The 26,306-nt window shown below is 31.0% G+C and overlaps 1 protein-coding gene across 2 annotated transcripts; it reads left to right on the top strand.

The window, feature by feature from the left end:
- The first annotated feature begins 6,072 nt into the window (after positions 1-6,072).
- On the top strand, positions 6,073-24,937 carry LOC143236031 (synaptogyrin-like). Of its 2 annotated transcripts, XR_013019428.1 has the most exons (5): positions 6,073-6,226; positions 9,668-9,887; positions 11,902-12,041; positions 18,508-18,843; positions 22,084-24,937. XR_013019428.1 is itself a non-coding variant. In XM_076474255.1 (4 exons), exons 1-4 carry the CDS (start codon positions 6,128-6,130, stop codon positions 18,736-18,738), a joined length of 690 nt encoding a protein of 229 aa, XP_076330370.1. In that variant the 5' UTR covers positions 6,073-6,127; the 3' UTR covers positions 18,739-24,937. The 2 variants fall into 2 exon arrangements, 1 of the variants encoding a protein (XP_076330370.1); XM_076474255.1 differs by having other exon boundaries at positions 18,508-24,937.
- The last annotated feature ends 1,369 nt before the right edge of the window (positions 24,938-26,306 follow it).

Genomic DNA, 26,306 nt, shown 5'->3' with positions numbered 1-26,306 from the left:
CTGGCCATGCCGGGTTACACAGTCAACGTTAGAAACAATAAAAGAAATGTAATTTTATATTCTGAAACTTAGCACAAAGCGCTTCCCTGTGGATGCCCTCTGCAGTAACTATGACATAAATCAGTAAAGATATTTGAAAGAACACTTCAATGTGTGTACGAACCGCTATGCCTTTTTTTTTTTTTTCCAGTGATTTGCAATCTTTCTTACCGTAACTGATACGTTAGCTATCATGTTCACTCTGTAAACGAAGCGAAAAGAAAAGTAATAATAAAATACGGATTACGGCATACAGATAAACGAGACGAACCATAATTACTTGTAGAACACGAAAATCGAGATGATTATATGTGAATTACAGGAATCGGGAGATAAACGTTTGGTTGGCAGGATGCACTTACACCCTTTGTTGATTCCAGCAACGCCCGTGGCAGAGAGAAAGTAGCTTTCGTAACCCTCGAGGTTATATTACAAAGAAAAATATTAGGTTTTGTAGCAAAAAATTCTTAGTAATAATAACTAGTTCTGTAAGAACATGACTTTCGGTATAATGTACGTGCCAAATCTATTTATACGTAATAAAAAAATGTTATACTCGTCAGCACGAAGCATGAGTGCCGTAGTTAGAATCCAATAAACTTAATATATGGTAAAAATATACTTCTAAACCTTATAAGAATGTTGTGAAACACGCCGTATACAAGTGTACATAGACTTTCGTGTTCTTAAGTTCTTCAGATATCTAATTCAACACAAATGCGTAGAAACTGATATAAGTGTATCAGGGAATTACGATATATAATAATGTTCAATTCGAATTTCTGTCAACTGAAAATGGGGCTCTTGATACGTTTTCTTGACACGACAAGCAATTTGCTTATTTAAACGTATCAAAAATAAAACTTGTGGAAATAAACTATAAGCGCAGGAATATATCCATTTGACGTTATCGTTGGAGAATATTTTAGACTTAAATTTATGTGTACTTTAGTGACAAAGATAAGTAGAGGTTTTGTGATAATTTTACTTATACTTATAGAATGATCAAATAAAGTAGGTGACAATAGCATGTTTGAAGAATGAACTCTGTTGTGATATACACATTGTATTAAAACGATTTTGAATGCGAAAATCAGCATGCATTAAGTCTTTGTTTGTTTTTTTGGAATTTCGCACAAAGCTACTCGAGGGCTATCTGTGCTAGCCGTCCCTAATTTAGCAGTGTAATACTAGAGGGAAGGCAGCTAGTCATAACCACCCACCGCCAACTCTTAGGCTACTCTTTTACCAACGAAAAGTGGGATTGACTGTAACATTATACGCCCCCACGGCTGTGAGGGCGAGCATGTTTAGCGCGACGCGGGCGCGAACCCGCGACCCTCGGATTACGAGTCGCACGCCTTACGCGCTTGGCCATGCCGGGCCTGCATTAAGTCACAAAACAACTACAACTGATATAAAGTCACGGTGGGACGGGATGCATCAGAAATATATTTTGACATTGCTTGCATTTATAGATTGCATGATGCATTTAACAACTGATCCCTTTCGAGAAAGATATGTTATAGCTCTATCTGAAACAAAATGTTTCAACACTAATAGGTACAATTTGTAACTTTTTTTTTCCCCCAAAATTCAGGATGATTGTAAAGAAACTTTTTGTATTTCAGTGTGTTATATCTCTCAAAGAGTATAGCATATGAAGGTAAAATTACACCTGGATATTTACCTTATGTGCACGAGTGAGAGTGAAAGATCACAAGCTTTGGCCTTTTATAGTGTGCTATTCAACATGGTATTGTGTACAGCACCGTGCAAAAGTGTAAAGACATGGGAATACTTTGTAATTATTTTCATTTTATGGGGCTAATTCTTCTATGCCATTGCAGAATGTAAAATTCAATAATATGGTAATGTTTCACTGATCCCTGTTGACAAAATGAACCAGGGTGTGAATATTTATCCTTCCTTATAATTCCCATGTACTTGTACCAAGGACGTGTCGTAAGAGTTCTGCCTGAATGAACGTACTGATAAAATTTAAAGTCTGCAATTATTGTCATTGTACCACTTGCAGCGTCTTAACTATACAGAAAGAAACTAGCAAGGAAATAGCGTATGGTACCGATATATGTTAGCAAGAAATCAAATAAATATCAATCTATAAATAAACCTAGGTAAACGCAGTGTTCAACGCTTTGTATTAAGTTTTGTCGTCATGCTACGGTTCAAAAAGTACAGAGAATTGTCAGTAGGGCAGAGATTTCTCATAAAAGCTTTATGTGATGCTGGTTGGACTTTTTAACAAATTGCTGCAGACTTGAAATGTTTTTCTAACACTGTCAAGTATACCCTAGATCGAGAGACCGAGACAGGTAAATTTGAAAATAGCAAAGGAAGAGTCAGGATACCCAACCTCAATGGCACCAACGTTAAGTATCTTCGTTTATGCAGCCTTGTGGACAAAAGGAAGACTGACACTGATCTCGAGGATGAGGTAAACGACCATGTACCAACTGACAGAAAAATGTCAGGATATATAGTATCAGAAGACTCAATGAGAAGGGAATATTTGGTCGTGTAAGGATTGTAAAAGAAACATTCACTTCGATCTCCAAATGTTGTCAAGAAACTGAAATTTGCTAAAAAGTGCAAACAATGGACGGTTAATGATTGTAAAAGAGTGTTATGGACCAATGAATCCAAGTTTGAAATATTTGGTTGAAAGCGTAGGTTGTACGTCTGGTGAAAGAAAGATGAAAGATACTTGATTCATTCTGTAGCAGCTACCATGAAGAAAGGTGGGATCAGTGTGATGTTTGGTAGTATTTTTATGTTGAGGCAACAACAAATATTTGCAAAATAGATAAAATGATGGATCAGCACAAGTACCATCAGATACTGATCCGTCATGGTATATCCAGTGGTTTATGTAAAATTGGTAAAGGATTCTATTACCAAGAAGATAATGACCCCAAACACTATCTAATAAATTTAGAAATTACTTAGTTAAGAAAGAAGCTGCTGGAATAACTCAAATGGTGCAATGGTCCCCAAAAGTCTTGATCTAAATCCAACAGAGCAGATCTAGGATTTGATAGATCAAAAACTTGACAAAGTAAAAGTTTCTTCGAAAGAAACTTTATGAGAATGTATTAGAAATATTTGGAGCAAAATTTGAAAGGGAACTTTGATTAAATATGTTGCAATAATGCCTAAAAGACTGTGTGTAGTTAATAAAGCAAAAAGGGGACATATAAAATATTAAATGTGTACTGAACTCAAACACTTCCAATGAGATTCCATTGTACTAAATATGAAGATTAATAAAATTTTGACGTTTAACCTGTGGTTCACCTTCCACTCTTCTTTGAAAGTAGCCTGAAATGTAATTTTTAACTCTGTCTTAATACTTTTGCAAAGCACTGTATATGGGACCTTTTGTATGACTGAAGGTCATTAGCTGTAGGTCTTGAGTAGTGAATATATATAGAAGTTTGTCATAAATAAATCATTACGTCACTCATTTCTAATAGTTATTTCTCTGTAAATTCTGACACAGCTGCCTAAAGTGACATAGAGGGCATGTCGGCAAACTTACAATACTAGAATCTGGGTTTCGATACCCTTCATGAGCAGAGCACAGATAGCCTATTTTGTTGATTTGTGTTTAACTTTAAACAAATAAAGAAACCGATATAGCTCAAAATTGAGTCGGAATTCCCTTATTTATTATATGTGCGAAGAAAACGTGATATCTCAATGTAAAGCTGAATAATCTCAAACATTAGTTCAATGAGAAGTGTTGTAAGGGGTCGTACGATGTATTTCCACCATTAAGTTTAAAAAAGTAAACAAAAATCAAAATTATGTTGTATTTCACAGTTCTTTTATAGGACGCACAGAATCTTGCGAGTGATTTACAAACTTTCACTTTTTAAGTAGTGAATTGGGTTAAGTGAACACTAAAGGCTGCTTGCGCGGGTTTTCAGAAATAATAATGTTTTTAAATAGAGAATAGTGAACTGAGTTATTTCTGTCGGCGAATCTGATAATAGTTGCAAATGGAATCCTCTTTCTTGATCTTTACTGGCGTTAAAAAGCTAATCTAACAAAAACAAATCGCTGTTTTCTTGTGCTAAAACACTTGACGTTTATATACTGACACATTTAAAACAGTGTTGTGGCTTGCAAAAGAAGACTTTATAAAGAATTTATGGAATCTGTGTGAACGTTTCTAGTGATTTATATAAATTATATATGTGACGGTCAATCCCACTATTCGTTGATAAAAGAGTAGCCCAAGAGTTGGCGGTGGGTGGTGATGACTAGCTGCCTTCCCTCTAGTTTTACACTGCTAAATTAGGGACGGCTCGGTGCAGTAGGCTAACAATCTACTCACTTAAATTCTTGTTAAAGAATCCGCAAGCGATTGCGGCCCTATGTTCCTAGATGGAATCTAATGGTGATAACTAACTAAACTAACCAATATAAATTATATATATTTTCCAATTACTGCATCTTAACTGGGGTAATTTTCTTTAATTGTGTTTCCCTTTTTTATTTGGTGAAATTCACAAGGGGAAATTTTGCGCACTGGCAAGAACTTGCGCGTTGTACAATATTGTATTATTATATATCATATTGTAAGTTGTAGACACTGTGTATTATATATTTCAACTGTGAACCATTAAACACTACTGTTTTTCTGTATCTGTGCCTTGTCTCTTTCTCTGGAGGCTCGGCATGTCCAGGTAGGTTAAGGCGTTCGACACGTAATCTGAGGGTCACGGGTTCGAATCCCCGTCGCGTTATAACGTGACGGTCAATCTCACTATTTGTTGGTAAAAGAGTAGCCCAAGAATTGACGGTGGGTGGTGATGACTAGCTGCCTTCCCTCTAATCTTACATTGCTAAATTAGGGACGGCTAGTGCAGATAGCCCTCGTGTAGCTTTGCGCGAAATTAAAAAACAATCAACTCTTTCTCTGTGATTTGATTTTTTCTCGCAACTCACTAGGAAATATACACCAAATGACCGAGATCCGAGAACCTCCTAAATTCTCGGCCACGTTGGTAACCTGAAAGACAACACAGAATGTTTCAAAAAGGTCTTAGCGCATACAAAATTCATTTCTTATACAAATAATTTTAAACGTTTAATGCATTAAAATGAATTGTTTTTATAAAAGTCATGCTTTAAAAATATGATGATAAAAGAAAATAGCATGCATTTTTTTGAATCTTTACATAAAGTTATTAATTTCAAACACATTAACTTAATTTTTTGCCTCATCAAGGGTCCCCCGCTGGGACAGTGGCAAGTCTTCGGACTTACAACGCCAAAATCAGGGGTTCGATTCCCCTCGGTGGACAGAGCAGATAGCCTGATGTAGCTTGGCTAAGAGAAACTACATACACACACTCCACAAGCACAATTTAAGATGATTTTGTATTATTTTCAGACAGTAGTTTAAAACCCATCAGCCACGTGTTTTAACATAATACCTGAAAAGGTGGTTAGGGCACGCGATTCGTAATCCGCTGGTCGCGGTTCGAATCCCCGTCGCACCAAACATGCTCGCCCTTTAAGCTGTGGGGATATTATAATGTCACGATCAACTCCACTATTCGTTGCTAAGAGTAGCCCAAGAGTTGATCGTGAGTGGTGATGACTAGCTGCCTCCCTCTAGTCTTACATTGCTAAAGTAGGGACGGCTAGCGCAGATAGCCCTCGTGTAGCTTTGCGCGAAATTCAAACAAAGAAACATAATATCTAATTTAGGACAACAGGGATTTGAGAATTAAAAATAAAACTTGACGCTCTTGATAACTGTGGTAAAAACATTTGAGCCCTAAAATATTTTAACCCTGTTATTTAAATTAGTTTATGATGTAAAAATAAGGTGGTTTAATTATTCTAGTAGGCAATGGAAAAAGTGAAAGCTCAGAAGTTTAAAAATTAGGCGTGTTGTATTTGGAGGTCTGTCAGTTAATGTTTATGAATTGTTTGTATTAGGTTTTTAGTTTGCACCCTTGACAAATAAGTTTGCTAATACTGTGCTCACAAAACATCTGATGACGTTATGCTTGACGTTTTAGATCCCACAATGCATTAAAAATCCAATATGAATGCTGCTGCGTATGGCGCCGGCTTAGCTGGAAGTCAATTTGACCCTGTAACTTTTATTCAGAAACCTCAAGTTATTCTAAGAATACTATGTTGGGTATGAAACTTTTACTATCTTAAAGGATTACACTTAAGAGTATTAACATTACATGGGAACTAAAAATTTAAAATGTATATTTGTTAGTCAGGCTTAACGTATCGTTACAAAATTAATAGTTACTCGTACTAGTCCTAATATTATTATTAAAAACCAAAAATTAATGTAACGTATAAATTAACTTGTGTGATTAGTTATTATTATTATTACAATATGCCTACAATGTTAGCATTAATTTCATATTAATTTTATTACTACTATGTAGTGGTAGTATTAATAATTTTAAGTTTTCAAAATATTAGATCGAGTGTTTCACTGCATTGCCACAAGTTTTTGTAGTGTATTTGGAAACAACGAACTAACCAATCAGTTATTAGTCTCATGAGTTACTTTACTTCATCAGCTGTAGTGTTATTTAAACTATATATAAAAATGACATGCAGGAAAAATTTTCAGAATATCGTTTTAAAAATCGTGTAATTCTAGAAAATTGTAAATCAATCAAGTCTTGATATTTTAATATACATAATGTGAGGTAATCATTGAAAGATTATTTATGGTGGAGTATGTTGAAATTTGCATATTTGGTTATAAGTTTGTTTAAAACTTTAAGCTATTATTAATACCATAACACAACTAAGTAGAGGGCATTTAAATTTATCAGGGAACTCTAACCACTGCAAGAAATTGTACACACCCACTATTTCATACAAGTTAGTTGAATATTTGAAATAATATAACTAAATAAGAAAACAACCAGTAACTTAAATGTAGGCTTTTACATCAATGTGTCTACTAAACAAACTCTTATGATATACTACAACATGAAGAAAAGCATTTTAAAAGAGCATTTCTATAAAAGAGCAAGGCCAGATTTTATCTTCTGTTGCAAATCAAGATAGGTTTAAATAATTTGGAGAAACCTACCATTTCTAGATCTAATAAATTATTTTACAGCATGGAAAATAATTGTAGAGTTCATTTACAGTTTTAGCAATAGCTCTTGAGTGTATAGATTTTCTCATTCTGTGCTTTGAAAAGGATCTTGAAATGTTGTTTATTTAGTGTTTGTTTAAAGCAATGTGTAACACAACTTCAGAACTACAAACCTCACACAAATAGCAGAATATCTGCTGATCTTTAATGATATCGTACTGAGTTGCAACACTTCAAGATCTGTTGTCACAGTACATAATAAAAGAAGTATATGTATTCTTTGATAAAACTAAAGAAAACAATTAACTTTTTGAAAATAATAATGTAATAATTATTAGTTTTATAAGTATAAACATTTAGCCAGCTTAGATATTTTTTAATGAGTGTAGAATAGCTGTTATCAAGAACTATCCAGTTTCAGACAGTAGCTCACATCTTCAATTTGCCTTTGGACACTAAGGGCCACTGTCTAAGTTTCTGTTGTAGTTAGTGCTGATTTATTCTCAGACTGAAATTATTATTGATAATGTAGGTAGGAATAGTTCACTGTTTGTACAGTGTTGATGGGTGCAAAGAGTGAGTGCTGTTTGGAAATAAACTAATGGTCAAGATGTGTATTTAAAAAAAAAAAATAAAGTTTGTAGGTTTGAGGAAATATTGGAGGTTAGTTTGACTGGACTATATTAATAACAACCAAATACTTTCTCTTCACCATCCACACTAGTTATGAAATAGAATTTTTGCATTTTGGTTGATGAATCTAAAGCTATCTGAATAGTTCTGTTGTTAGTAGTAAGGCAAGTATGATTTAAGTTGTCTTTAGAGAAGTGTTAAATATGCATTTGAAGAGGTTTTAATTTCATTGTATACCTTACTGGTTAGATCTTATTTTGAGTATTGTATTCAGTTTTGTTAATTTAGGAAGGACATTGTATTATTGGAAAAGGTTAAAAGGGCTACTGGGATGGTACTTTGAATATCCAGGTTATCATAAAAATAGATAGAAGTGGAAGGAGTCTCATTGAGGAGTTTAAGATTAAGGGAATTGATAGTGAGAGTGGTAAGATGAGGGCACAGATAGAAATTTTGTCTGACTAGTCATTTTCAGTTAAGGGCTGTGGAATGTGTCACTTTCATATGTGATGGATGCAGTGAATACAAAGTTTAAGAGAAGGTTTGATAAATATTTATAATGTTTTAGTGATGTTTTTATTAATATTTATTATCTTTAAGAAGCCTTCTTTTACTGGATGGTACAAACTTAATGGACCAACACGACTCTTTGTTACTCATAAATATTGTTGTGTTATGTAACTAATTGTTCCCCACCTAGTACTTTATTTTCTTAGCAAATTTTCTGTAAGGCATCTTATCAAAGTGTATGAAAATGTAAATACATCAAGTCTACATCATTTCCATCAACCAGATAAGTAACTTTCTTAAAAAAGATATCAGATTAATAAGACAAAAATTTCCCTTTAAACAAATTCGTGTTGACATTCTTGCATGATATTATATTTCACTAAATGGTTTGGCAAAGTATCTTTCATCAGACTAGAATTCTTTCCATGACAAAAGAACCGAGACATTTTATCTCTTTTAAAAATATAACTAAAATTAGCAGCACTAATCCTCAGGCACCCATCTTTTAATATAGGCTTGGTATTTGGGGAAACCTTGTCTGGTCCTGGTTAGCAATATTAGCAGAAATTACATTGATTAGTGCCACTGAAACTAATTGGTTAAACAAACTTGTGATTAAATCAATTAACAAACATTAGTATTTACAATTTGGATTATTCTGGCAATCAATTAATCAAAATTCTGATGGTATTAATCCTCAACAAAATAATCAACTAATCAGAATTTGTGTTTATGATTGTTAGTTTTATCAGTATTTTTGACTGTTTTGACTATACACATAATTGGAATGTTGCCACCAAACTTGATTTCCCTGTTTTTGTTATAGCAAAGCAGCTAAAGCTATACTTCACTGCTTTTAGTTTCAAATTGTTGACTAAAATCAGCTGGTTAGCAGTATCTGTCTTGACCTCTGTTTTCTTTTTATTATTATATTTAACTCTTTTTGTATGTAACCAATTAATGTGGCCATCAATTAAATAAATAACAAATACCACTAATGTTGTAAATCTAACCCTAGTAATGTATGCATTTTAACTATCTGTTGTTTCAAAGTATTTGCATTTTCTCTAAAATTTAGCCATAATAGTGAGAAATGTAATTTATTCAAAATGTAAACTTATTTTTCATATTCCTTACTCATAAATGTCTGTTTGGGATAGATTAACTAGAAGTTTCATGGCCAGTTAATTGTTCCTTTTGATGCAATGGTGATTTGTAAATAGTCTTATATAAGGTTAGTGCAATGAACCTAAAACTCTTAAATTTTCCTAGTTTTTGTTATAATTGATGCATTTCACAAATCTGAGTTGTTAATTGAAGGTACTTGTATGTAATCCATAAATTTTGTATTTTCTCTTCTAGCTTTTTGCTGTTATTGTCTTTGGATGTATCTCTGCTGAAGGTTGGATAGAAAATTTATGCTCATATAATGGTGATACAAATGCTTGCAACTTTGGTGTAGGAATTGGAGTTATAGCATTTTTAATGAGCATTGGCTTCATTGTATTGGAAGGAATGTTCCAAAACATTTCCAGTGTTAAAGTTCGAAGGCGAGCGGTACTGTTTGACTTAGCATTTTCTGGTGAGTCATGTATGACAATCAAGTGTATACATTTAAGTACATTCATGTATCAGATGTTCAAATTGAAACATTTTTCTCTACTTAATTAAGAAATATTCAAAGTACTTTATTTTATCAACCCAATTGGTCATCTATTTTACAACAGTAGAGTACTAACAACTTTAAAAATAGAATATATTGTGGAGACTTGTTTGGTTAAGTTGAATATTCTTGTAACCACTATATAACCATGAAATTATACATGCAAATCAGATTTTTAATGAAGTATTTCAGCCATGTCTGAGTGTAACAAACCAATAAATCACCTGGTGAGAGCTTGGGATAAACACTATCAAACTGCATTGAGATGATGTGTGTGCTTTTACAAGGGAGAGAGAGAGAGATTGCAGGAATTTTAATTTTCTTCATTTAAGTTTTTTATATATTTATGTTTCTGATTTTTACATTTTAGTTATTTATCAAAATATTACAAATATATTGTAAAGAAGGAAATTTAGCATTTCTGCCTTGAGGCCTTTTGTTTTAGTTTTAGTAAGCCTATTTTTAAGCAGCATGGTTTTGTTACAAGTGATTTTGAAACTGTACTATTACTAGTAAATAAAATCAACTACTTGTACAGAGTAACTATTCACATTAACTGCTATAGATCCAAATGCTTCACAAAAATAATGCCCAAATCAAACCTATATATTGAAATATCTTTGATTACTTATCAACTAATTCTACTAGTAAAACGACTCTACATATTTTGCAATTATTTCATAGTTATGATCTACCTTTGAATGAGAAAAGCTTGGTTGTCAAAATTTAATTCATGTAGCTGTTAAGTATGCATTTTAGAAAATAAATGTGTCAAAAACAAGAATAGATTGTTCAAAGCTACTGTAATATGTCTGGTTTTCTATTTAACTTAAATACATTAAAAAATCCCATTAATTCTCAGAGTAATGTCTCAAGTCTAACACAAGTTCTCCTTGCAAACCATCAGCTTTGATGATCAAAACAAAATACAGTTGTCTGATTTATACTAATGTACAAACTGAGATGCTCCGAACATTTTTAATTTTTTTAAAAATTTTATTTTAGGGAACTATTCTCTAAATACATATTAAGTAAATAAATTGACACTGAATAAACAAACTGCACATTTCAACTTTTAGGAACCACAAATCAGTTGCTTTGTTGTGAAATTATGTTCTAGAAAATGTATGTACACATCTCTTTTTGAAGTGGGAAATACTGTATTTTGTATTAAGTATTTAAATGTTTTTGAGTTATATTTGCTGTTAAGAATTCTCTAGTTTTTTTTTTCTTTCTAATGCTGAAAGACATACTTTGTAATCGATTTTTTTCTAAAGAGAAACAATTTCATCAAACTTTCTAATATTATCTATATACTTTTTTGGATTTTATTTGGCTGTTGGATTTTATTTTTATTTCTTCAAAACCAGTTTATTTTAATAAGCATATGGTAATTGTTTGTAATGTGCTCTTTTGTTCTTAATATGCTAGGTAGAATATTATTATTTACAGAAATAACCTTTAGATATTGAACAATAAAAGTTTAAGTTAAAATCTTTTAGCAGATTTAGAGGAATTACAGACAGTAGTCCTGAGTTATACTTGAAGACCTCAATTTCAAAATTAATATAATTATCTCAAGAATACAGTTTGATTCCAAAGGAAATAATATTCTTTTTACTTAAATTATATATGTGGGACAAAAATTTACTGGTGTCTGAAAAAAAAGTGAAAATTTAAATAGTGAGCACTTGCTTCATGTTAATTTCATGTACCACATGACATTAATACTTAGCATTTTAATTGGTTCTAGTTTTAGCAGTGCTTCATGTAAGACATTTAGGACAAAAAATTTGTTTAAAAAATTGTATAGTTTATTTTAGTACAGAGTTTAATCCAGATAAAGAAGTCTAAATCATGAGTTTTACTTATCAGAAATATATTTGTAAGTATATTTACTAATATCTGTTCAATTACAAAAATTTAAATCTAGCTCTTTGGGGATTCATGTTCTTTGTATGTTTCTGCTACCTGAGTGATGCTTGGCGCAAATCTAAATACCCGGAAGGAGGTTATGGAATCGCTAATCTTCGTGCAGCTATTGCTTTCAGCTTTTTTTCCATCTTTGTTTGGGTATGTTAACTAATTTATTTGTCATTCATGTACTGTTTTTCCTCTTGCATCAGGTTTCAATAATACTATTACATTTCTGAATATTTTTGCTTGTAATATTAGCTTATCACTTTGAATTTTCTTTACCAAGTTGTATTTCAATAAAGCTTACACAAACCATGTGAAAAAGTAATTTGGATTTTGAATTTTCTGCCATTTGATGAAGAAGTTTTAAGGTTATAAATTATTAAACTTTTTTTCCCAGCAGTTTTTATTCTATCTCTAACTTAAAATATTATCTTACTTAATGATAATTATTAGTGTGCCATCAAAATGAGTTAAAAACTTACTTTAAACTATAGATAATTTTCAAATGATTATAATATTGTTGTGTAGTAGTAAAGTTCTTAATAGTTTTATGATCTTTTCACATTTGATAGAAACAATAGGTTTTATAAGTATGGATTGTGATTTCAGTTATGGAGATTTGTGTTGTATTCTGAAATTTGGTTGGACTGGGCTAAAGAGCTGACTTTATATTCTCAAATGTAAAATAATTACAATGCTTGTCAACAAAGTTGACAGTTACTGTATATTTTGGGTGATTTATATATATTAGTTGTTTCAGTGTGTGCACATAAATTATAACTAAAATCATTCTTTAAAAGATAAATGGGCATGAAGAATCAAGTGTAATGTCTGGGAATGATTTGCTTTTTACCATTGGTTTGTTATTAAACTCCAGATAAGATATTTCAAATATTTTGTTTTATTTACTTTTCCAGTAATATTTGTACTACCATAAAATAGTAACTAAAAAGGTACATGATAGGATATTGTATCTCAATTTGAAAATTAGACCTCCATGTGATGAAACAAAAATCCAATGGGCATTTTGTCATATCACTATAAACTGGAAATAATGCTGATTTTTGGATTTGAAAAATGTCTATATAAAATAATTTTTTCTTACAAGTAAGAATTTGTATCTGTATTTGTCGTGTGGCTAATCATTTCCTATTTATAACAGCTAAAAGGTTGTTTAATAACATACCTTTAAAACTTTGTTCCCTTTGCAGTTCTGTGCTTATTCCTATGTTTTCATTGTTATCACACCAGTTTAAATATATGTTAAGTCAGTATTCTTGCAAGTTGTAATTGAAATATCTCCCATATCTAATTTTTCAGAAACAATATTAAACATTTTTGTGTGTTCCACTATTGATCACAGAATACTGTGCATAAAACCTAAACATTTATCTAATTAGGTCATTAACATGCAAAGTCATAGTCTACTTGTCATACAAACTTCTACTTAATTATTACTTTAGCATGGGAAGAGTAACAATATCTTCTGTAAAATTTCTACTGTATGAACTTTAAATGTTAAACTGCAGTAAATTAAAATTTGTCTGAGTTTTAAGTGTTAATACAGTTTTAAATATAAATAGATAAGAGAAATGTTAACTCTTTTTACTCATTGATGTACTTCAGAGAATATTTAGTTTGTTATGATACTAGAAGAATTATTTTTATTTTTACATAATGCTGAGATATTGTTCATAATTTTAGCTTAGGGTAAACATTATGCTTATGAGAGTGTGAGAACCATATGCATTCAGTAAAAATGTTTGTTAAAAAGGTAATGTTTTATGCAAAACAATTTGATCTTATTGATTTTTATGCATAATTCTTTAAGTACTGAAGATAATGCTGTTAAAAATCCTAAACTACATACAAATCAAAATATAGGCTACATAAAATAAAGTAAGACTATTACCATGATATTGGATTCCACATTTTTATTTTTGGGAAATCTTTGGACATGACATCTAGCACAAATAATAGGAATACCAAATTTGTTACGGTTTTGGAAAAAAATTATTGTTTAATCCTATAATACATCCAAGTTGCAGTGAAAGAGTTAATAAGTTGCCATTGAGTTGTGCAAGATAAACTGTTTTCTGTGAGCCACTTGTTACTATTTTATGTAAGTCGTTGAATATTGGACATGAGCCAAAGGCTTGGAAGTTAGCTAATGACATTCCTCTATATTTAGGGAAAATATTTCTGTATAAATCTTTTGATATTCTTTGTAAAGGTTGCAGCTTATGTACATGAGGATAATGTGTAGATTTGGTGTATCTGGATTTTCAGAAGGCATTTGACAAGGTATTTAACTAACAAAATGGTTCTCAACAATTTTTTTTTGTTTATGTAATCTAAATCTTTTTATATTTTTGTCTATCCTTACTAAGCAACAGTATTTTTAAAAATGCTCACTTATATAAATTTTATTACATTCTCTGGCATTTTTAAAGAAAGGATGTCAAATTCTTTAGGGATGGGGCCTTTTTTCCATGATCAGTCAAGTTACCACAAACCTCTTTACTAGGTCTTATGTTGATTATATTCTAACTGCAGTGTGTTTATAATTTTGTACATAACTGATACTGAAATGTGATTTGGTAATATTCTACGTGATATAAAGTACAGTGACAAGTAAAATGTCATGTTTTTTTTACCTTCATAAGATGACTAGCAATTGCAAATGTTAACACTATATTAATTCAATGGTTTTTTATTGTTTACTGAAATTTGATCAGTAAATATAAATTTGTAAATCATTATAGGTTAAAAGACTGACATGACTAAGTGAATCAAATATACTTAGATAGCTACAAACCACTTGCCTTCTAATCAGCAAATTAAAATTATGGACAGTGGCAGATAGATAACCTCAGTAGCTTTGCCATAACTTAACAACAACAAAAATATGCTTCAAAGTTGAAAGGTCAAGCATAATATGTCTAATATTACAGGGAATCGAACTTGAAACCATTGCATCATGAGGCAATCCCCCCCCCAGTCACCAGGAAATGATGGCCCAAAACTGTGATAGCAGTTAACCAATATTTTGTATGACAATAACCTCTTTTATTAAGTAATTGATTATATAAGTTAATCCAGTTAATTACCTAGTTCTACCTTATACCATTCCACATTCTCAAAGGCTGTTTACCAGCCAATTGAAGCAGATCTGTTCAGAATAAATGAAACCTAAAAAGTTTAACAAGGTCTAAAGTATGAACCTGGTTTTTGTGTTTATTTAGTATATGCATCTTGTAGTATTAGCATGACCAAATTATGAAGAATATAGTGAAATTAAATAATGCATACTTTAGTGATTTTAACAAACAAATAAGGCTTTATGAACTCAAGAATAGAACATTCTTAGTTAAAAAAAAAATGACAGTTTGAGAAATATGATGTACAATATGAATTGAGTATGAAGTAATTTTTAAAACCTTTTCTATTTTTTTTTTGAGTGAACTTGTACAGTTTAAAAACTGCTTACAAATAATTAAGATTCAGCTGTATTTATTAGATTAAAGCTTCAGATAAAAGTACAGTTTTTTTGTAGAATATCTAAAGATCTTTTGATTATATTCATAATTTTAAGTCTTTTCCTTTTCACATAAAGTTAATTTTTAAAGTTTTATATTTTGTCCTGTATCATTTATTAACCTCAGTTAACAGTGTCCTTGGAGAATATTACAGTATTTTCGACAGATGTGTAATGCAACCCTTTGTCATAATTTTTGTCCACTGCGTAATGATGTAAGCCTTCAGAACTGGCATATTTTGTATATTTAAGAAGTTTTAACCTTTAAATTATGAATTTTAAAACATAAGTAATACATAATTAACTAAAGTATAAAAGTAAGACCTAAATACAGTTTAACTATCTCTATGACATATTTTGGGTAAAAAGACAAATATCAGGGCTATAGTCAATCAAGCAGCCAACAATACTACGTGATGAACTGTATGCCAATTTTAAAATAACTGTTGTCAGATTATAGTGTAAAATGAACTTTCTGATGACTATATACATGTGTATGTAACCTTTACATATAGGCTATAAAGCTCAAACAAATTTACTGAAGGTGAGCATGGCATCAGACAGGAGTTTATAAAATTTGTTACTTAATTCAGTTGCATCCATCCATCCAGAGGATTTGTAAATGTGTCAATGTGTTAAGTAAATGTCTTGTTGTCTAGACAGCATCTACACAACTAGCATTATATTATTGAAGATAGGGAGTGCCAGAGTAGAGAATCTTTGTAGCTTGTGGGGCACGTGCTAGTATATGAAGTTTTAAGTAATTTCTTATGAAGGTTTCTTCTGAAATAAAGGACTAAAACTTAGATAACATTAAACTTCCAATCATACCTTTTAATGTTAATTTCATTTGTGTATGTTGAATGTAATGACTTGTATATTTGAAATCCAAACTGAGTGAAATTTAATATTGTAAATTAAGTAGATAATGTGGAAAAAGTGATGTGGGTGGTAGTACTTGTATAGTACAGCCAGTTTAAAAGCTTAGTATAAGCATTACATACATACACAGATTTGATTATTATGTTTGCTACTTGATAACCTGATAGCTTATTAATCATTCATGGAAGTAATATAAATTCATAATGCATACATATGGGTACTGAATATATTTGAAGTGTGAGAAAGTTATGGGTAATTTTTCTTTGATAGATTTAGGTAGAATATTCATGATGAAACTTTGTAGAATAGGTGGCAACTGCCTGTTGTGGAGAGACAAGTGTAGAAGATGAAAGATGGAAAGTTTCGAAATGTCATCCTCTACACTTGTGTCTCCACCACAGGCAGTTGCTGTCCATTCTGCAAAGTTTCATTATGTGTAGTTTTGTTTATCTATGAAGATTGTTTCTTTATTGTTCTCTTACACTGCCTAGAAATTTAAAACTACCAACAATATTTGTATGTACATATCCTTTTCTGTGGATAGATTTTATTTTTCTGAAATGCAACATCACATGCATGTAATAGGTGCATTTATGTTCTTGTTGTGGAATGATTTTGATAGTTTTTGGTTTAAAGTATTTCACTTATTACTTACACTTTTGCAATTGACATTTTTGCAATATGTGAAAATAATAAATGTTTTGAAGGAAATGACCTTGAAGTTTATAATGTATTACAATAATATTGTAGTTTAGGCCCACAGTACTTTTATTTCTGATACTAATTACTTTCCATCTGTCTTTACATTGTGGACAGCCAACTCTTTACTGGGTGATTCAGAAAAATACTGACTGGCAGAAAGTCCAGAACTATTTTAGTTTTCTTTCTGTTCTAAATCAAATTGTTTCTAGGATTTTGATGGCAGATTCAGCTCTTCATGGTTTTTCAGAAATGTAACAGTGCAGTTGCAGAGCATATTAATTTTGCATCATTTTGTTTTTCTTTTTATCATAATTCAACCAATCAGTGCACTTGTTTTAGATTCAGACAGAACCAAAGACAGTTTGTTCAGCAGTAGTATCATGCAATCATTAACATGCACTTGCTGCTTTGAAAGTAAATTGCAAGGGTGTAAACTTGCCAATTTGTTAGACTCCTTGTTTGCTCTTGAAGAAGAACCTGCTCAGGTTACAGGGCTTTTTATTTCATCTCTGTCATTCTTGAACCTGCATTTTTTAACATCATAAATGTTGGACTGATTGTCACTGTATTATGAGAAAGTGCCATCTTTATATGGATTGGATACCAGTAAGGTATAATTCCATTGAGACAAGTATCCAAGTGATTATGCAAGTTTTCAGAAATCTTGTGGATTTCTGTGCCTTCATGTTGCCTAAATGGATTTTGAGAAGTTGTCATTTGTGTTTGTTGGATTTTTGAAAGCATGTAAGGTGGGGGGGGGGATATAATGTTAACTGCAGTATATTTGACAAAAGCTCGAAGCAGAGCAACAATACATAAACAGGGCCATCACATAGAACACCAGTGATAGTGGAAGATAAGAAGATAAAACTTGTACACTTCCTTGTATTGATGTGACAGCTTGTGAACATCCATCTGTATACAACTTTTTCTTGGATATTTCTGGTGCAGTTAGAGAGTCAATGCTATTTATTTCTTTGCTTACCTGCATATGTAAAGGATATAGAATTTGTGGGATTTTTATGATAAATTCTTCATAATTGAATATTTGATATAGTATGTCAAAAGTGTATGTTAGGATAAATCACTCCCTTCCATTATTAAGTTGTGTAATTTTTCAGTAATATTATTAGTAGTGAAGTTATGAATTTAAAATCTTAAATATGTTTGCTAAATTAATCTAATCTTAACCTGGGATATTTTAATTTTTTTGTTTCTAAACCCACATTATTGAAATATTATTAATAAGTAATATTCAAGTTATTCTTGTTTCACTTAAGTAATATTTCACTGGTGAAACATGGGTAATAATATTTTTTTATTGATGTGTTAGTCATGGTAATTAAGAGAAGTCTGTGGTAGCTTTATGCACTTCAGTTACTTGAGATCTTTTTGTAGTTACAAATATGTGTTGTTAATGCTCAGTAGCTTATAATTTAAAAGTGTTTTAAGACTGGTTTTTATTTATGATTTTAATCTTGTTTGTATTACTTTCAGGCTGGTTGTGCATTCTTTGCTTTTCAGCGTTACCGACAAGGTGTTGAATCAGCATTTGCTCCTAGCTATGAAGCAGATCCCAATGCTTTTCCTGGAGATATTCCATATGGTGGTTATCCTGATGGTCCAGATGTAAATGAGGCTTACCAGGAACCTCCATTCACTACTGGAGGTCAATCTGAGAAACTTCCTCCCGGAAATAGCAATGCTTTCCAGCCACCCTCATACTGAGAGTTAAGATGTGGCAGTGCAGATTCTTAGAGTACTAATCCTTACTGATGTGCTATACGTGTAGGTGGTGCATAATGCAACCTGCTGCATGGCATGGATATTGAAGTAAATATTTATTTCATATGGTTTCTTGTCCTTGGTTAGTTTAAGGAGGAGTCATTGGTGTTGTAGATCTGAATAGTTGTAATTTACCACATTAGATATGTCTATTTAATTTGACTTGTACATGTCAGCACTGGTCAGTGGTAGTCAGTAAAGCTCTACCTTTTAAGACAAAAAAACAATTTAGTGTACTAGCATCAATAAAACTGAGTACTGAGATGCTAGGGATCTTAAGTGATGAATAGTTTTTTTTTGTCCAGTACTATATAAGTTTAAATTTTGTTACATATCTTTTATCGTACAGTAAGTTTGTGACACATTAATTACAACCTTTAGTATGTGGATTGATAGATTAGTTTGTCTTTCATTTGAGTTTCATTATGAGAATGAATTATCTATTATCTAGTCATCTGGTAAAATCCAGAATTTGCCCAACCAACACACAACAGTTTTAATTGAGTACGTTTGATGTTTGTATTACTGTTAACTGTTTTTTGATAGTTTATTTAGCCATTTATCATCATCACTGTGTCTGTTTTGTTAGTTTTAATATTAATTGCTAGAGAACAAATGTTTTTAAATGTTTGCCTGTTTGTGTACTTGTTTTTATTGCCAAATTTATGCATTTTAGTTCTTATCTGTGTGATTGCTTTGATAGAACGTTTTTTGTGTTGTGATGTGAAACAATTTTAGTAATAATTTTTGTTGCACATTTCAAGAAAATGTGATTCTTTAGTAAAAGTCATGTGGGAAAAGTAGCTTTAAAATAGTTTTCAGATAATTTTTTTTATCTTTATAAATACAGTTCTGTAGTCTTATTGTAATAAATGGTAGTTTGAAGCTTGTTAAACGTTTTTGTAATGAAGAAGAGAACTGTGAGTTAAGTCTCTTTTCTAAACATGGAGTAATTAAGATACTATTTTCACTTTTCCAAATGTATCTAAGTTTTTTGATGCTAGAATTGTATTTTAATTTTCATTCTAATTTTACTTGTCATGAAATATTTTAGACGTATTCAGTTTGGGTAGTTTTTCTTGGTAGCTTTCTCCATAAATCCTCAGAAAAGCATGGTGTGGTTGAATACTGAAGTAATACTTTTTCACATCACCTTTAAAATTTATCAGGGTGTGAAGTTCTCAAGTTTTAAAATTCTTCAAGGATGTACCTTTATCCTCAGAAATGTAGAAGGCAAGTGCATTGATACTAATGTTAATGTAGACTTTCAGTCTTGAAGAGCAAGGAGTACAAGTCAGGCAAGATTTCTTAGGAAAATGTTAAATTTTACTGAAAGTTTTTCTTTAATGACTCTTTGGCAGAAATCTTCCTCTGTCTCTTCTCTCTCTCTCTGTGTATGTATGTACATATATTAAAGAGAAAACTTTACAATAAATATGAGGTTTAATTTAATTGAAATTAAAACAATTTGTTGGTTTTTTGTTGTGCTTTCCCTTTCTGGATGACATAGTTAGCGGATAAAGGTCGGTTGAGGTAATCCAGTTGATACTGTAATAAACATATGGACCTTAATGAAACTAAACTGTCTCTGTTCGTTATTCTCTGTTGCTGTTTGTAATTAGGAATAAGTGAAGTAAAAACAAATATGACTGATTCACAAACATGTCAAATGAAAATTCAACTAGTAGTTTGTAAAATACCACTTTCAATCTCTTCATGTTTAAGTTAAAACTAGCCTTTAAATATATCAGTTAAATTTTAATATTATTATTTACAAACAAATATATTTATACATCTGAGGATGGCAGAATGATTCACATGTATTCACCATCCAGGTCGACTGATTGGGGGGGGGGGTCATCATATGCACCTGTGTTCAGCTTCACATAGTAAAAGTGCAGTATCTGCCAAAGACAAACACTTTGTCCAAGTACTTATCCATTTAAGCTCAACCTTAGGAAGATCACCTAAGTTCAAGTTTCAGCAAAATTAGTTTAAGTGGTTCCTCACAACTAGTGATGTTAAAGCAGATAGAGACAGAAGATACTTTTCACATGTAAATACAAATGTTGCTAATGTCTTAATGCATATGTAATATAGGTTAATAAGTTGCATGTGTAGTAACAGCCATATCAATGGACTGATTTTCATGCCATTGGCCACAACCGTGTTTTCACTTTTAAAATTTTACAAATAAATCCACTGGTAAGGCTGATGATTTACAGTTGCAGAGTTTTCTCAGGAATAATTAGTAGCCCAGATTGATTAATATGTTTGTACCTTAAGTAGTGCACAAAGTATGTTTTTGAAAGTAGTGCAAAACAGAAAACATTGCTGTAACTTTTATAGAAAATATATACATTGAGTGCATTCAAATTAACAAGTGAATAATTTAAATATACCATAGTTTTTGTTAAAAAATGCAAATTTTAATTGTGAATTTTTTTTTTCTTGAAGAAAATCAGTTTGGTAAAATTCTTTACTCTGTTTCTTGTCCACACAGCAGAAATAATAGGTGGACATTAACTTGACCAAAAGTATGTAGAGAGGAGAACACTGGTTGCTTGAATTTTATGTATACTTAATATAAGAAAATTATTTTATAAAGAAATAACATCTAAGATTCAGTATACATTATTTAATTTAGTATTAACTTACTAAGTTAGTATATATTTTCTCTTTCAGTATAATTGTGTTGTGACAATATAAAAAAAAAAACTGTAACAAATTTTTGCAAATGGTGCTGGAAGTAAGAAAAATATAATGTTGGACCTTCCATAGTCATAGATGTTTGGATACTGTACTAGTATCATATTTTACCAGTAAGGTTATTTAGACAGATTACATCGAAAATTTTGACACTGTTTTGCAAATCAGTAAAAGGACTATTTCTTCAAATTTTGTTTGAAAGTTTAGATGACAACGCGATCCTCTACAATAACATAATTATTTTTTCAGGAACATTAATATTATAGGTTGATTCTCAAAAGATTTTGTATATTTGAGAGCAGAAAAAATTTGTAGCCTGCATATTTTTTTTGTTTAAAAACAATCATTTTCTACTTAAAAGTATTATTTTTATTATTACTTGTGTTGCCATAGATACTTGTAGTGGGCAAAGATAGGTATAAGTTTGAGCTTAACAACAAATAACCAACATATTACTTTAGTTTTCATTTCTCATTTTCATGCTCCAAGGACAGCTAATTTCCTCTGTGAAATATGTACATAATTTGTAGTTCTGTTTGAGCTGAAGTAAGTTGTTTTTCCCTGTATTTGCCACATTAGGTTGATTATGAAGTATGCTGTTTTTTTAACTGGACATTCATGAAGATTCATACAAGACCATGTTGAAAACAAATCGCTGTAAATGTGTTTTGATATAAAGATAGTTGAGATACTTCTGTTGTAACTGATATTCATTGAAAAACAACACAAAATAACTTTTTTTTTAGTTTGGATTTTTAGGAAGTGGAACTATTTGCAAAAATAATTCATCTTCTGAAAGCTAATTTTTGCACAAATTTTGGATGATGGATAAGCAATAAATGGTGTGCATGTAAGATGCTATGGTGATGATTAGGTCTTATGTTGATCTTTAAATATTTTATGGGATAGTTGTTGGTATTGTATGTATTTCTTCCACTTCATACATATTTTCAGTAATATCAGTTAACATTGTAAAGCAACTCTTTTATATATTCCACTGTCATATTAAAGTATGGTCAATGTTCTAAGTGTAGCAGTCTGTAACCATACCAATTCATATATTTACATATATATTATATTAGTACAAAAATATTTGTTGTGGTAGCCTCAAGATGTATGAGGATTAGAGCCAAATATTCTGTGTATCTATATGTAGAAGTAAATCAACAGTTAGGGTTGTTTTTATTCAACTTCTAAAGCATGGATTTCAGGGATAAAAGTAATTTTCCTACAATTTAATGTTCATATGAACACCTTGTTATTTATGCTCTAGGTGTACTTCTCTAGTTATTCTCTAGTTTATGATAATTACATAGTTGCCTTGTGCTGAAATACTGTTTTTGTGTTGCCTCATCTTTTTCATGTTTTCTTTAAACTGTATTAATGTATACTTTAGTTTTATGCTATTGTACACTCAGAGTAAAAAATATAAATTAGCATATTTTGAGACAGTGGCCATTTATTTTACTTATTAGTGGCAAAATTAAGAAATTAAATATCTATACTGTGACTTTTGAGCTGCATTTGTAATTTAAGAATTTGGTTATTCTGTAATGAGTAAGGAGCATTCTCTAGAAAAACAAAATTCTAGTATATAATATTTAAAATAACTCTGACATTGTAGATTTCTTTTCAAGGACTGAGTTTTGTAGAATAACTGTTGAGACAATGCCTGAAGTAACATTATATACACAAATTGAAAGTATGTTCCATTTTTGTTTGGATGAGAGAATCGTATTTTTCTTTGGTTTAAGTGTATGTTAACTAATTAATGTTCTTTTTTGGAATTTTTTACTTTCAATTTTTTTCACAAAGTACACACCTATATTAACAAGTTTCCAAAAGATAACATTCATTTACTTTCAATAATATTCTGTAGATTATATTAACGTAAGTATATTTAGCTGTCCTTGGTTATTATAATAGGATGATTCATCTGAGGCTTACAAGAGCATTATAAATGAAATAATTTGTGTTGTTAATCAGGTTATTTGGAATTTATAACTGCTAAATTTACTGAGTATTTCAGAGACAGTACTTTCTGAGGACATATAATGATATGACTTGTATAACTGTTGTTAATTGTTATGGGCTAATATTACTGTTTTGCATTGTCGTCTGCACCACACACAGTTGTGGAACAGTAGCTTTACTTTTATTTTGGACAGTTGTAATTTCGTAGTACTAAAGTTGTAAAGTTGTATATTATATTGTTGTGTTTGTTGAGAAACTGACATTATGAAATCATTTGTGGAAAAGGGTTAGTCTTATTCTGTTTGATCAAACATATATTAAATGTGGCCCACAGACAAACTCAACAGGGTGAAGTCTATTGTATGCACTCTGTGTAAGCTTTAACTTTTAATTTTTTTTTTTTTATTGAAGTAGACAGAAGTTCTATTTGTAGGACATTCACTTTCTAACTAGGTTAATTTAAAAAATTATTCTGTTTCAATGGAATCTAGCTGTAAGTAATTGTATATTATTTTGGTTTAGTAGTTACTAAAACAATTTCTAAGTCCAAAGATTTGTTGCTGGAGTTTAGAGAGGTTATTTTGTAGGTCAAATACATTGTCACTTAGTGATTTTCTTGGTGTTTTAAAGAATGCAGGTAATGTATTAATGCTGATTTTTACCACATGGCTAAGCCAGTGAAATTACAAACTTTTTTTTTTTTTTTAATAAATTGGGGATAGCAATGCAGTGAAGCTTTCTGGTATAAAATATTTGTTTACTGCTGCATTATGTTGGATATTACATCTGTAGAATTGAAGTACATATACCTTCAAAATATTTGGCACTTCTACATGGAGTAACATACAGTGGATATTTTCTGCTACTAAGTAATGCTAAGTGGCAAGGCTATCTAAAAATCTTGTAGATTTGGGGTGGTTTTAAAAGTATTGTTAAAAGTTTTGACTGTTTTCAGACAGCTGTTTTGTTGTTTATATATGTCTGATTGTTTTGCCTGTTTGTTACTCTGTGCTGGTATGAAGGTGTTAGGAAATTTGATATTAATGTATATGTATATTCTTTAATTTCCTAGTGAGGTCACAAATATTTAATTTCAAATGTTATAATGTGTGTTGTAATATATCAATAGATTACTTTTCAGTTTATATCAGTGCGAATATAACAGTAGTTTGTCACAGTATCTGAAGTACAAGCCTATAAACATTAGTTCTGAAGCTTAACAAAATTTACACTGTTTTGTTGTTGGTAGAAGTTGGATGACTACAGATTCATCTATGTTTAAGTATACTTGTGTGATGACAGTGTCATCAGTCTGTGAATATTCAGGATTTACTGCAGAATACTGGCTTTTCCATGTGGTAGAGACAGTGGACCTGAAACTTGATGTATGGTGAATGTATTAGATGTCTGCTGTGATGTATTAATTTCTAGTCATTAATAAAATTATGTATATCAGGTCTCTTCCAGTGTCTTAGTCATGAGTAACTTCAGTAAATTGTCTGATCCCAGTATTTGTATATAACAAATTGAAATTGTGGTTATTGGCTTGATTGAAAGAGGAAGGAGCCTTCTGTGTAAATAACAGAGGAAGACATACTACATAATGTTTTATTAAACTATATGTTTTGCACATTCAGAATATCTGATGCTTGTGAGGCTTCTGTCTTCATATATTATTGCTCAACACACACCTATGCTCAAAATCTTATGCATATACATATTTGAAATTTTATGATATAGATAATATTCTTAGATAACAGATAATCTGTGATTGAGATACTTTGAAATAGTAGGTTTTGATAAAACAACCAAACACAGTTTGCTTGGAAATTGAGAAAAAATTTGTGTACAAAAGACCCTTAACAAGTGTTGAAAGTTTCAAAGCCTTTATGAGAAGGATTTTAATTTTACAGTAAATGTTTGTTATATTTCTGTTAGCAGTTAAACTGGAGCAAAATGGTTTTTCACTAAATGAAGATTAGTTATAGTTAAGTGAGAGAAAATTCAATCCAAGAAACCATTATGATGAAGCTAGACAAATCTCTTGGAACCATTAATAATATAATGAAAAAGGATTTAAATACAAGAAAAAATGGTTAAACCAAAAACTCAGTTTTCTATATGCCTCAAAAATAAGTGGTTATTTTTTATGATGAACTGGAATCATAATCTTCCCACTTGACCACATTTTTGTCATGCTCCTGATGCAACTCCAGTAAACTTCTGCCACATGGACTTGTTTAACGTTTTGGAAGCCAATGTCTACATACAGTGTGAGGAGGGGGCCTGTGTTATAATATACTGAACATGATTGATAGTGGAAGAAAATGTTTTAAGGGCAGAATGGAATGTGGAACATTGTACATGTGAAGTGTGATTAACCTTGAATGTTATCAAATTCCGTGTAATTTTTGATGCAGGATTATGTGAATACACACACACACACACACACACACACACACACACACTTTTTTAACTTACAGTAGGTTCTTGAGAACATATGTTTGCACAAAAGCACAAAAATATAAGTAATTTTTCTTCAGACGTTTGAAAAATGTTTTCGTTGAAGACTATATTTCTATTATTGCTTTTTAATATTTTGCTTTGCAGAATACTTTGTTTAGTGGTCTGCAAAAGTCAATTACATAATCATATATGGTTCATAATACAACTTCTGAGAAAGTTACTATTTAAAACTTGGAACATGATGGTTTTTTGTAAGGCTGTGAATCAAAAGGTAACCAAAAGAGCTTAGTATTCAGTATGTATTTTAGTTTATATTTATTGACCACTCTATGTTAAAACCATTAACTGGGATAGACTCTACG

This window comes from Tachypleus tridentatus, chromosome 13, assembly GCF_004210375.1.
Source record: "Tachypleus tridentatus isolate NWPU-2018 chromosome 13, ASM421037v1, whole genome shotgun sequence".
Taxonomy (NCBI): domain Eukaryota; kingdom Metazoa; phylum Arthropoda; class Merostomata; order Xiphosura; family Limulidae; genus Tachypleus; species Tachypleus tridentatus.
The sequence above is the reverse complement of the archived record's forward strand: the minus strand, read 5'-3'. Positions and strand labels throughout refer to the sequence as shown.